General features: G+C 36.7%; 1 protein-coding gene across 1 annotated transcript; it reads left to right on the forward strand.

Moving 5' to 3' along the window:
- The first annotated feature begins 2,057 nt into the window (after window positions 1-2,057).
- On the forward strand, window positions 2,058-13,477 carry VIM1 (Zinc finger (C3HC4-type RING finger) family protein). Its single transcript, XM_089411297.1, has 10 exons — window positions 2,058-2,910; window positions 9,721-10,259; window positions 10,474-10,599; window positions 10,743-10,842; window positions 11,200-11,261; window positions 11,376-11,478; window positions 11,604-11,730; window positions 11,970-12,187; window positions 12,382-12,753; window positions 12,862-13,477. The coding sequence occupies exons 1-10, from the start codon at window positions 2,446-2,448 to the stop codon at window positions 13,225-13,227; spliced, it is 2,478 nt and encodes an 825-aa protein (XP_089267423.1). The 5' UTR covers window positions 2,058-2,445; the 3' UTR covers window positions 13,228-13,477.
- Window positions 13,478-13,746: the final 269 nt, after the last annotated feature.

Consider the following 13,746-nt stretch of genomic DNA (forward strand, 5'->3'; position numbering starts at 1 on the left):
GTATTCATAGATCAAAAATTAGAATTTATCTAAAAAATATTTATGTATTTTTTATTTTTATAATTAAATTAATTAATTAAAAATGTCAAATGAACCATGTTATGTGAAATAAATTATGGTTTTTGGGGCATTTGTTATTGATAAACCTTGATGTAACAAAGTTTATTTATAAATTAGGAATTTCCATGGTAATGTGGGGATGTAAATATGTTACACATTAATTATTCTTATAATTAATAAAATAATAGCCTAGATCCATCTTAACCCTGCATTTATCAAGTGTCTAGATGGATCAAATCTCTTTTCACTCTAAAAGAGGTTTGCATCTCAAGAGATTTGAAACGAAGTTAAGATTGATCTAAATTGGTTTAATTATTAATTATAATTAATAAATATAAATATAATTATTAATTTTAAGGTTTTTGTTGTTGTTACCAAATCAAAATGTTAAACAAGACATTACAATGTCTTTATCATAGTGGGAAAACCTATCATAACTTAGTTGTCAAACGGGTGGTAGAGATAACTACTATTGACGAATGCACAATGACTCATCACTCTGATATAAGGTATACAATGCCACTTGGAATAACCGTTTCATGATCCGAGGTATACAATGACACTTGGAATAACCGTTTCATGATCCGAGGTATACAACGTCACTTGGAATAATCGTTTCATGATCCATAAGCATCACTCTTATTTAAGGTATACAATGCCACTTGGAGAGGTATACAAGTTTCATGATCCGAGGTATACAACGTCACTTGGAATAACCGTTTCATGATCCATAAGCATCACTCTTATTTAAGGTATACAATGCCACCTGGAATAACCGTTTCGTGATCGAGAAGAGGTAGGCTTTAATCTGGATCTTGGGGAGTTAAACTATTTCCTTACCCTCAAAGGAAGACGAACTCTTAACCAAGTAAAAATACTTTTAAATCGTACTCCAAACCTTATAATTTTCAAAACTTACACCTATTAACAGATGCATCTAAATCTTGGGTAGTTATTTAGTTTGTCTCGTGATCTAGAAGCATCACTCTTATTTAAGGTATACACTACCACTTGGAATAATCGTTTCGTGATCCAGAATATCACTCTTATTTAAGGTATACAATGCCACTTGTAATAACAGTTTCGTGATCCAGAAAAGATAGACTTTCGCTCTTGCCAATTAATATGGATCTTGGGGAGTTAAACTATTTTCTTATCAGAAGAAGCAAAACTCTTAACCAAGTAAAAACACTTTTAAATGGCACTCCAAACTTTATAATTTCCAAACTTGCACCTATTAACAAATGCATCTAAATCTTGAATAATTAACTAATTTGGCGAATGCATCTATATCTCAGGCTCTAGAGTTAATTAGTTTGTCAAATGCCTCTAAATTTTAAACCATTAAAAAAAACAAACTCCTAACCAAATAAAATATTTTTAAATGATGCACTAAACTCTATCATCTTCCAAGCTTTTTTTCCCTAAACAAACACATGTAATTTTATTTATCAATTAAAAAAATGAACAAAATTACATTCTTATCATCTTCAAAACTTACACTGGCCAACAATTGTTTTTTAAGTAATATTTTATTCAAAACGGAAAAAACTAAACTTTTACCCATCAAAGGCATTTACTTCAAAATTACTCTATCACCGAGGAAAATAAAAATTTATTAACATAGAGAAATAAATGTCTATCATCTGTCGTTATTAGTGATAATCATGGATTAAAACGCCCACTTACCCTTACTCTTAATTGATATGTGGACTCTTTCTTTGCTGGCTAAATTTAGATAAAAGCGACACAGTGGACATTAAAAGCTTTTATGAGATTCGAACGGGTGACCTCTTAGACGTCTGACACATCGCCTTCTCGATCGTGGCCGTCGATGGGTGCATTAAATACCACTTCGCCTTGAACACATAATTTCCGCACCACGCTGCGGAAAAGCGGGAGTTCCTGGAAAGGCGATCCAGGCCGGCAAGTTTGAATTTCGAAAGCGACAGAAAAGGCGGGAAAGTTATCCGGCCACCATTAATAAATAAAAAATTCCACGAAGCTAATAAATAAAGAATAGGGCAAACTGTGCGTGAAGGCCGAGAGCCACTTAGAGCAGCAGAATATACATACATATATGTGGCGTGTAAATGGGATTATTGTGATAATTAAGTGCAATTATATGCAAATAAACAAATCCAGGGCCCTCTAATGTCAATGGCAGCAGCAGTAGGTAGTGGTCTCATCGTGTAGCAGCAGGTAATGGTCTCATTGGGTAACGTGCAGGGGGCTCTCATACAAAGCCAAGCTGATCAGTGGATGAGGTAAACCAAGTCTCGAGCGGGGAGCTCTGGTTTCGATCTCTGTTGTTACTCTTTTGTGCTCTGTTCAGGGTTTAAGCTGCTTCTCCTCCCGCTGCTGCCGGGAGTTTAAGGACCTGTAATGGCGGATTTACCCTGTGATGGAGACGGAGTTTGCATGGTCTGCAAAACTGTCCCGCCAGATAGTGATGTGTTGCTCTGCAATGGCTGCGTTAGCCCCTGGCATATGCAGTGCCTGAACCCTCCTTTGACGGCTCCCCCTACCGGAGATTGGTTCTGTCCCGATTGTTCTCTCCCAACTCAGGATAACCAATCGCAACCTGTTGGTGTTAATAAGTCTTCCAGTGTGCCTGATGATGATTTGATAAGCCAGATCAGGGCGATCCAGGCGGACCCGAATCTTAGCGAGGATGAGAAGGCCAGGAAGAGGCAAGAGCTCATGGCCAGAGGATCCTCCAAGCAGCAAGGGAGCGGCGGCGAGGTCAAAGGTTCTAATCGGGAGGCCAAACGGAACAAGGTGCTGGAGATGTTCGACGAGAGCTTGAACTGCACTTTTTGCATGCAGTTACCCGAGCGACCCGTTACTGTAAGTGATTGCTTGGCTTCTGCTGTGTTCTTTGCGGACTTGGTTTAATTCTTGCCACGTGCTGCCTTCTAAGCTGTTTTATTGAGCTTCCTCGGTATGCAGTACCCCAATCTATCCGCTTACAGTTGTCAATTGCTACCGAAAACCAAAATCCGACCAGAGGACTCCTTTTCGTTCTGCACCCATGCCTGTTCCCCTTCCTGTACTTTGACTTTACATTAGAACGTTATTAGTCAAACTTATTTTGGGTTAACCTTTCTCGCCCCAAATTCCCCTGGTCCCCTGTCCGTTTACCATTCTACTTTTCTTGTCCTCTGAACCCACTAGCACTCTCCGTTTACCATTCCCCCTTCGTTTAACCAGGGAATGCTATTTTTTTCTCTGGTTTTTTTTGAATTTTTTTTTGAGGCGTCTACTTTTCTCGTCTTCTAAATCCACTAGCACTCTTCGTTTACCATTCCTCTTAGTTTAAACGGGGAATGCTTTATTATTTTTTTTGGTTTTTTTTGAAATTTTTTAGAAACTAAAGTAAAAAGATAAGCAAACAATATAAGAGCAAAGCAAACAATATGAAAGCAAGTCTTATCACTAATTTTGATTATATTGAAAATTAATTTTCAATAGATTTACCACTAATCCCACCCATATTACCTTCATTGTTAAAGGGTTTATGGCTGATAAGTATTAAAGGGTATTACATTCATTGTTAAAGGGTTTATGGCTGATAAGTATTAAAGGGTTTATGGCTTGTAAATGTGTTTCTTGATTACCTTATTTTGGAAATCATTCAAGATGGATTTCCTTTTGCGGCACTTCAATTGCTTTTGGCTTGGTCGTCGGACTTAACTGAAATCTGGGAAATTTTGGTTTGGGCATTAATCCATCATAGTTTTTCATGGTAGGGTCTGTAGGTTGTATGTTAATGTCTTGGTTTTTGTAGGTGATATGTAGTTCGGTTATTTTGTTCTTTGGAAATAACTCCATGGAAAACTTCAAGTCACTTCTCCCTTTATTTCCATGGGAAACTCCAAGCTAGTTCCCCTATTCAATGATGGTACACAGTGTAAAGTATGTGGTGTAAACTTAGTGTGGCTAAACTTGGGGAGGATTTTAACCTGGCGGCTGCTGAGTCATCAGCATTGTCCTGGCAACAGTAGCTATAAAGAATTGAGCTGAACTTAGGGTTTATGTGGGTGTCTTAGTTATTATTAGTACTGTAATTAAAGTAAATTGGTAGATTTTGTAAGTTGCTTTAAGATACACAGAGGTCTATTTCTGCACTGCATGACGAGTTATCAGACCATTTTCGTTTGCATGGTTTGAAGAATGTATAGGTAATGCATGGTGGTGGCGTTGTTATTTTACTGGATTGAATTGGTGGTTTGGGAAGCTTGGTTTTTTAATTGTTTTAGTTATTAGTTTTATTTTAACTAGATGACTTGGTAATTGAGTTAGTTTGGAATTTGTGTGGTATGGTATTGATTCTGATTACTATCGGTGTATTTCTTTTTGGTGTTTATGTATACTTTTCTTTATCGATATAGGTTAATTAAAAAAGTTGAATTTTGAATTTCATAATTTACATAATGCCTATACCTATTACCAATTGACCTGTCTCTAAAAACTAAAAAACATACTTTCAAAAAACACATGGAAATTTATTTGGCAAAAATTTCAGTTCTTCATTTTGGTTTAACTGTTGAACTGAAATCTATGTAATTTAGGTTGTGTGTTGATTCTGTTTAGAATAGTCAATTTAAGTCGAGTGTTTGGAAGTTGTGTTAAGTCTTTCTTTGGATAAGTTGTTTTCCATAATTGATACAAGTAATAAGGCTACACTTCAGAATGGTTTTCCTTTGTCTTAGGTATCAAGTCAGGGGCAAAAGCTGCATTGCAGTTTTTTTTTTTTGGGTTCCTTTGGCTTAGGTGTTAAAGTCTGAGGGGTACTTGGGCTGAGGTGGGTTTTTTTTGGCAAGTTTTCAGGTCATTTTGGTTTGGTCCATGATATGGATAATGTTGTTTTATGGATTGAATCAAGATAGCAGAGATAGCAGGGTGCATGTTGTGTATATGTTAGTTATTAATTTTTATTGATAGTTTTTGGAAGTTGTATGGCATATCACAGACTTTTTTATACTAAGATGTTTTCCGTAACTGAAATGACTAGCATGGTTGTGGGAAGTGCTCTCCCGTCAAATCCGCTCCTGAAATGTGTATGGAGCGAATTTTGAGAGTGTGTTCCTTAAAAAAAAACTGTGAAAGATATTATGTTTTTTAGTTTTTTGTTTGTTTGTTTGTTTATTGTTTTGGTGCAAATACGTTTTAGAATTTAAACGCAATTTTTTTCAAAGAAATAATAATTTTTGAGTGGGGCAGCCTAATGATCAAGCCTATGGCCTTAGTGTTGATATATGTTACCAAAAATGATTTGGGATATTTGAGAGTAGTTTCGACCTCATTGGATTTCATATGGAGAAAGTAGAATCTTAGATCTCATTCAAAATCCAACATAGTTGTCAATTTTTTAGGATTTCCAAATTAGGGGATTGCAATGTTTCCATAGGATTTTGTCATGTACTAGGGTATGGCTCAAGAGCACCAATACCTCTATGTACCTTGATGTTAGTGACATTGGTTGTTGAACTCCTCTATCATGATCTTACTAAAAATGTACCTATCACTCAAACAAAATCTTGATTTGACATGCTTCATTTTTTCTATCTTATGTTCATGTTTAGAGGGTGATATTAATGACAAAGATCCCAAGATAGGCTATGATTTTGATGGTATGTGGGTATTTGTTGTAGCATGCTTTTTTTGGATGCTAGAGACCATCTAGAGCCTGCTTGTTGATGTATTTTTGGTTCAAAGATGGATTACATTCTATGCTATTTTGGTTATGTGCACCTTTACATGCTATATAAATCAAAACTTGCACTTGTGGACATATGGTTGATGAAGATTGTAACTACTATATGATTGATGTTATATGGTAATCCATGTTTTTATGCTTTTTTATAACTAATTCATCATTCTACATGCTTTCTCAGAAATTAGATATATCTCGTAGCGGCAAAAGGCCCAAGCATTAGCAATGGATAATATATTTACCTGTCTTTTTCTAGTTTCTAGTAGTTTTCATAACTGTTGACTCTTTCATATTTATTATAATATTTTTTGTAAACAATATATGAAAATTTAAGTTTGAAGTTGGCAATTATAACTTATTGATAATGATTATGAATATGATGCTTCGTAAAAGTTGAAAGTTGAAATATTTCATTTCATGTTAGATATTCTTTGCTATTGTGTGGTTACTTGGTAATGGTAATGGTTACAAGTTACAACTTTAGTGATCAATGATGATAAATGTTATATATCAAATTTTGAAAGTTTGAAACTTCAAGATTGATGAATTATGAGATTTGATATATTGTATATTACTTTTTTGTGGATGTGGTTGATGAAGATTAAAACTTTTAGATGATTGCTGTTATATGGTTCAATTTATATTTTTATGCTTTTTTATATCTAATTCATCATTTTATATACTTTTGTTGACATATATGCATCAAAATATATAAAAATACATATTTATAAAAAATTCGCTCTTGATTTGCTCAGAATTAATTTTTTTTGAAAATGTTGCTCCCTACTCCTGCTCCTAATCATCCTTGGGTTGCAGTACATGAATTGATTCGTTTGGTCTAGGTGTTTGGCGTCGGAGGTATTTGGTGGATTTAATTTCTGTTTCCTGTTTTGGTTTATTATTGGAATTAACTGAAATCTGGGTTGCTTTGGTTTGGGCATTAGAAGGGTTTCAGGCTCAAATGTTCTCAGTACTTGATAAGATCGGCTAGCCTGCACTGCATAGAGTCGTTGTACTTTTGTCTACGTGCTAGATCTGAGTTGTATTTGGGATGAGATGGGTTTCCTTTTGCAAGTTTTCTGTTGTCAATTTTGGTTTAATCATTGAACTGAATTGAAATCTGCTTTGGTTTAGGGATAAAGCCATCATGTTTTTGAAGCGTTTATAGGCTGTGCGGGTGTCCTGATTATTATTATTAAAGCTAATTTAAATTAGTAGTTTATGGAATTTGCTTTTTGAAACACACGCTAAGGTCCATGTCTGCACTGCATAACAGTCTTCCTTAGGCCAAAATGTTTATATTAGCTGATAATATTAACAAGGCCGCAGTCTATAGGGGATTCTCCGTTGGTTTAGGTGTGAGGTCCGATGAGTATTTAGGGTGAGGTCGATTTCATTTTGCAAGATTTTTGACCTACATTTTCCTTAGGTCATTGAACTTAACTAAAATCTGGGAATTTTGGTTTGGGCATTAAACCGTTGTTCTTTTTTATAGTTCGAACAGTTTAAAGGATGTGTGTGTCATGATTTTTATTTATTTATTTTAACAAATATTTGTATAAAAACTATGTGGGGACACTTAATGGATGCTTCTCTACGTTTATGGATGGCAGCTCTGGTAAACTTGTTGGTGTGGGGTATTGTGCTTCATTTAGAGAAGTTTTAATTGAGCACGCTCCCCACATTTGTGTATGGCGTTTGTTTGTTTTTTTTGGTGTACAATGGAAACTAGTGTGCCTTATGTAAGATAATTCAAACTGGGCATATGTTAACATGGAACTGGACAATTGTATAGCAACATTGGTGACAACCGGCTGATATAATGCCTTGGGGTGGGGATTATTTAAATTGGTTGTTTGGAAGTTTTTTTAAGAAACACAGATGAACACTTTTCCATTGCACACTGCGGACTTGTTTGGGTCAAAAGTTGTTATGAACCCCTGACAAGTTTGAAAGGGCTGCACTGCATGGAGTAGTTTTCAACTTTTCCTATGTTTAGGTGCTATGTCTGAGTTTTATTTGTTGTGGGGAGGTTTCCTTTTGCACTATTTCAGTTCTTAATTTTGGTTTAGACCTTCCTAGCCAACACGGGTTCTGCTGACCTTGTTTGTTCATGATTACGAGGGGCGATACCAGAGCAATGGGATATTGCACATGTCTCTTCCTCTATGATCCATACATGATTACCATTGTTAGGTCCCTAACAGGGAAAAGGTTCTCATCTTCCTATATAATTTTTCATTGAACTTGCACAGGTTTCATACCCCAACTAGCCTATAAGATCAATGCTTGTGATCTTGTTGGCCATCTGACTTGCTTGTTCGTAGATGTGACTGAATTCTGTCAGTGGAAGGATTTTTAGCATTTCTGAATGTATGCTGGCATCTTAGCTGGCTGAATACCATTTGTCTCACCTATTCTCCTCAAATCATTCTGAAGTGGAATCTTCAAGTTCTGCTATTATCAGATACAAGTCCCATTTAATAACCCGCCGGTGATTTCCAAGACTCAGGGCTGCATTAGCTGTTTTCTGGCTGAGTTTGCTGCCATTACACTTAGATCTCTCCAAGTTTCAAGTACATGCAAATAAATTCATGCCCTCATGATTTGTAATTAATCCTCCACTGGTCAAGGGAAAATTATTTCCCCTTGGGGCCCCTAAAAACTCAGATTTTGAAGGGTGCGGCAGGGGATACCCTAAAGAAATATCTGGAATCTTTCATTTTCGTGTTGGTTGAATGCAGTGTGAGGCTTTGATAGTGGATATAACAAATATTGGTTCTCCATGATCCACTGACCTGGCATGTCACTGTTAACCTGTCGTGGTTTTTGGCTAAATCTGGACAACAATATGCTGTTTATTCTGAAAGAGGTGGAGTTCTATTCAATCCATATTTTGTACATATGAATCTATTGTGTTCAGAATATACAATAGTCTTACTGTCTGCTTTATAGTAGATTGAAAGGCTATGACAATTACAATACGATGCTGGACTTTTTATTTGTACGCTTATTTAATGGATACAGTGTCCAAAGCTATTATAGTTGTGATTGATTGTGTGCATTTTTCTGGATTTATGTAGTTGTGATTGTGTGCAATTTTCTGGATATATTTAGTTGTGATGCCTGCATTTTCTGCATTTTTTGATAAAGCTGGTCAACAGTATGCTGCTTATTCTGAAAGAGTTGCAATCTAGTTTCCACATGGTGCATGCATTGTGGTTAGGATATAGGCTAGTCTTACAGCCTACTTAATTATGGTTTGAAGAGTGACAACTACTATACAATCTGTAGTTTTTGTTTGTATGCTTGTTTAACTGATTAAACATGCGATTATGCTCTAGTTGTGATTGTTTGCATTTTTCTGGAGTCATTCAATCCATGGTTTCCACATTATGAATTGATTGTGTTCAGGATTTATGCTAGTCTGACAGCCTGCCTTACTATGGATAGAAGGGTTATGACAATTCCAATAGAATGTTGGTGTTTTTAATTGTATGCTTCTTTAACAGATCTAGTATGAGATGTTGTTATGGTTATAATCGTGTGCTATTTCTGGATTTACAAGAGGACATTATTATGTATGCAGGATGGGGATTTGATTACAATGATCATTTATGCACAATATGTGGGCACTTTTTGGAATATATTATTTACTTGATTTAGTAAATTTATTGATTGTTATTTTGCTTTTCTTTGTATTCTGTCGTCCCTGTATGTTAAATGCATCTTAGTAGTTTTATCCTCAGTCAGATTGCAGGTGTGTTTTCATCGAACAGTAGTGATACCTAGAAATAATAAGATTTAGCAAGATATAGATTTCCAAGGCTTGAAATAATTTTTGTTTGTTTGTTTATTTCATCTGTTTTCTGCTAGTCAAATTCTGTAATTGGAATAAATGAGTGGTGTCTTTTCTTATCTTGTTTCTCTCTTTTACCCAGACTCCTTGTGGCCACAATTTCTGCTTGAAGTGCTTCCAGAGATGGATGGGACAGGGGAAGAAGATCTGTGCAAAATGCCGATCTCCTATTCCCCCCAAAATGGCCTCTCAACCCAGAATCAATGCAGCCCTTGTAATAGCTATCCGTATGGCGAAGGCTGCAGCAAATGCGGGTGAATCCCAATCTGGACCTCCAAAAGTTTATACGTACATTCCGAATCAAGACAAGCCTGATAAAGCTTTTATGACTGATCGCGCAAAACGAAAGGGTTTATCAAATGCAGCTAGTGGACGAATTTTTGTTACTGTTCCACCAGATCACTTTGGTCCAATACTTCCAGAGAATGATCCAGAACGACACCAGGGTGTGCTTGTGGGAGAATGCTGGGCAGACAGAATGGAATGCAGGCAGTGGGGTGCTAATCTTCCTCACGTTGCTGGTATTTCTGGGCAGTCTGACTATGGTGCTCAGTCTGTAGCACTGTCTGGTGGGTATGAGGATGATGAGGACCATGGTGAATGGTTTCTTTATACTGGAAGGTATGCAGCTTCTTCTTTTGCTTAAAACTGCGCATCTAGGAAGGGTTAGTACTTTACGGTGAAAGCACAATCTGCATGCTTTTGTGACATAGAAATGCTTTTCACTATTGTTATTGATTTTTTATTAATAAAAATGCCAATGATACTAAAATTGCTACCACTTTTTGATATAATACAATGATAAAAAGTTATGACTTTGCTATGTTCTCAACAGTGGTGGAAGAGATCTTAGTGGGAACAAGAGAACAAATAAGGAGCAGTCCTTCGATCAGAAGTTCGATAAATCTAACGAGGCATTGCGAGTTAGCTGTAAGATGGGTTATCCACTCCGTGTTGTCAGGTACGTTTTCGATTTGCTTAGCTTGAAACTGTGATAAAGCATATCTACATGTGTGCCTTAACTTATCAGCTAGCCTCAGGATGCAGTTCGTTCATTATGTTGCTAACGTAATATTAATTTGGGTCTTTGTAAGTCGGTTTCAGGTCTCATAAGGAGAAGCGTTCATCTTATGCACCAGAAAGTGGTGTTAGGTATGATGGCATATATAGAATTGAAAAATGCTGGCGTAAGAAAGGAATTCAGGTTAGGATTATTAGCTAAATGGGAACCTTTAATTTTAAGTTGTTTTTCCAACTTGTATTTTGAGAGCTGTTATCCTTTTCAATAGGTTTTATGTTTGAAATAATATAGCTTTATTGCTCGTTCTGTGTCCAGTTCCACGTGGAATTTGTAATTTTGGTTTGTATAGGATCTGGTATCAAGTACTTAAGTGTGGTTCTGAATCTGGTATTCAATGTTGAAAGATTGTGTATACAACTGTGCTTTTCGTAACTTCACCATATTATGTCAAGCTTTATTTGACTCTGGGTTTTGCTCGTATTTTTCCTGTTTCTTTCTGTTGCTCAAGTCATCTTATTTGTAGATGGCATCTGGTTTCAGGGATATAAGGTTTGCAGGTACTTATTTGTCCGCTGTGACAATGACCCTGCCCCATGGACAAGGTTGATTACTGTTGCCATTACAACTCTGAATGAACCTGTTGTCTTTTTTTATTTATTTCCTTAACCTCTGTCTTTTATACTTTCTGACTGATTGTGTCTGTTTCTATAACATAGTGATGAATATGGGGACCGGCCCCGCCCGTTACCGAAAATTGATGAGCTGCAGGATGCAACTGATATTACAGTCAGAAAACATGAACCAGCATGGGATTGGAAGGTTACCTTAACTAACTCATCAGTGCTTTCTGACTGATTTTGCCATTGTTGTGTTGTGAAATTTGAATGGTGTATGATGTTTGAGCAGGAGTTGCATATAAAATATCTTCTTATTTTTGCGTCCAGGATGAAAAATGGGGTTGGACAAGAGACCCTCCTCCAAGTAGAAAAGCGTATTCTGAAGATGGGAAGAGATGTGGGGATGGAACTCGACGTGCTAAATTTTTAACAATAAAACAAAAGCTGCTTAGAGGTTTGTGTTACTTTTGCCTTTGGCCTTCTGCTTTTGATAAGCTTTGATTTCTGTGAAAGGACTTTTAGTATTTGCTCGTTGGTAATTATTTTTTGCACTGTCTGCATTTCGATTTGCATGCAAAATTACTTGCACGCCTTTTTCCGCTTTTGATTCAGAGTTTGATTTCAGTTATTGGTTGCGAAGTTTGAATTGTATGCAAATGGTACTTAAATGCAGTTGTATCTGTTGTGATGCAGAATTTAGTTGCAGTCTTTGTAAGAAAGTGTTGACTCTTCCACTTTCTACTCCTTGTGGACATAATTTTTGTAAGCCATGCTTAGAAGGTATTTTTGCTGGGCAACAAGATGTGCGAGAGCGTAGTGGTGTTGGTGGGCGTTCATTAAGAGCGCAAAAGATTGTCAAGAAGTGCCCATCTTGCCAGGGAGACATTACGGATTTTCTTTTAAAACCACAGGTATCCATATTTTTGTGTTATCTTACTTATGGTAGATGATATGAATGTTTTAGACACTAATTCTGAAAGGAAACATGTGCTGAAGTACAAATTGAGTGCTGAATCCTCAGAGCTAGCTAATGAGTGCTGTTGATTAATGAAGCTCTGAACGTTGTTTGTATAATACATGTGGAACATCATTGTACTTGTAATAGGTGAATAGACAAATGGAGGATGTAATAAAATCTCTTAAAGGTAGGGTTGAGGATGGGTCTGGGAGTGATAGCGGGGATGAGGAAGATCAAGATCAGACCGAGGGCATCAAGAATGAGGAAGCTGTAGATGAAAAGTGTGTAAATCTGCAGCAAGCAGAAGGCCCGGAGGAGCCCAAGGTTGTACCTGCGAGCACATTAGAATCCCCTAAAACTACAGAACAGGAGAAGCGTCTTGAGGTTGAGGAAGCTGGTGACAAAAAGCTCCAGGCACATGTGAATGAAACGTCTTTGAATGCAGATCAAGAAAATTCCATTAAGGAGCTTCACAGCAAGTATCCTCGTTACTCGGAAGAACTTTTGACGAATATGCTGGTAGGTTTCCGAAGAGTTTGCTTAAAATTGAGTGGAATGGTCTGTTGATGGTTTTTAGTTTTTACTAGGTTATATGTTGACATCTGGTGCCTTGACTGTTTTTTTTAGGCTGATCAGGATGGCGATTTGAAAGAGCTTGAAGCACTCTTAAAAACATTACAACGCCAAGAGATTAGAGCTGCTAATCGAAAAGTGTCAGGTCCATCATCTTCAAAGGCAACAGATAACACAGATGTTTCCACGGAATCACCACCCTCAAAGCTACAGAATGCATCTAAGGGCAAAACCAGAGGAAAGAGTGCCAAGAAGAGAGAAAGAGATACAACTTCATCCGTAGGAAGAGTTCACAAAACGCGTCGAAAAAATGCTTCCGACGATGTGAAGGCCGCTTCTAAAACACCACCAAGGGATAACGTAAACTCTGCATCTCCTTCAAGTCCGCTTGTAGTTGTATCAGATAGTGACTTCGAGTAAGCCACCAATTATATGGTGAAAAAGGATTGCAAGGACAAGCACAGTGGTGTTTTTCTACATTTATGGTGTTATTCTACATTTAAAATTGGGGTATATATGAATATTCAATTGTAATTCATTTTATCGTCGGGCAAATCCGTTTGAAATATTGGCTGCTTTTTTCAAGTTGCTTACTGCTCTGTAATGTGTCCTATTTTTGAACTATTTAGATATCAGTGCGACATATTCATGCAAGTTGAACCCTCGTAAAGATGCTCAAGGTTGTGCACTTTTTTAGCCATATCTTTAATATGTTTAAATCAATTTCCAAAGTTTCTTGGCTACCTCCTTGGCTGATTATTTTTTGTAAATCTCTCACATATTTACGAAGGATATGTGGTCCATCTTTCTTGGTATCTGGCCGAGTAACTTGAATGGCGGCACGTTTTTCTATTTAAATCGAGTAAATGAGATTGTATATGAATGATGTATCCTTGAGGTTTACTAGTATAGGCATGAGCTCTATACTCTGATGTTTTG

The sequence above is a fragment of the Pinus tabuliformis genome, chromosome 3_1, assembly GCF_031772625.1.
Source record: "Pinus tabuliformis cultivar Carrire ecotype Pingquan chromosome 3_1, CPIR1, whole genome shotgun sequence".
NCBI classification, from domain to species: domain Eukaryota; kingdom Viridiplantae; phylum Streptophyta; class Pinopsida; order Pinales; family Pinaceae; genus Pinus; species Pinus tabuliformis.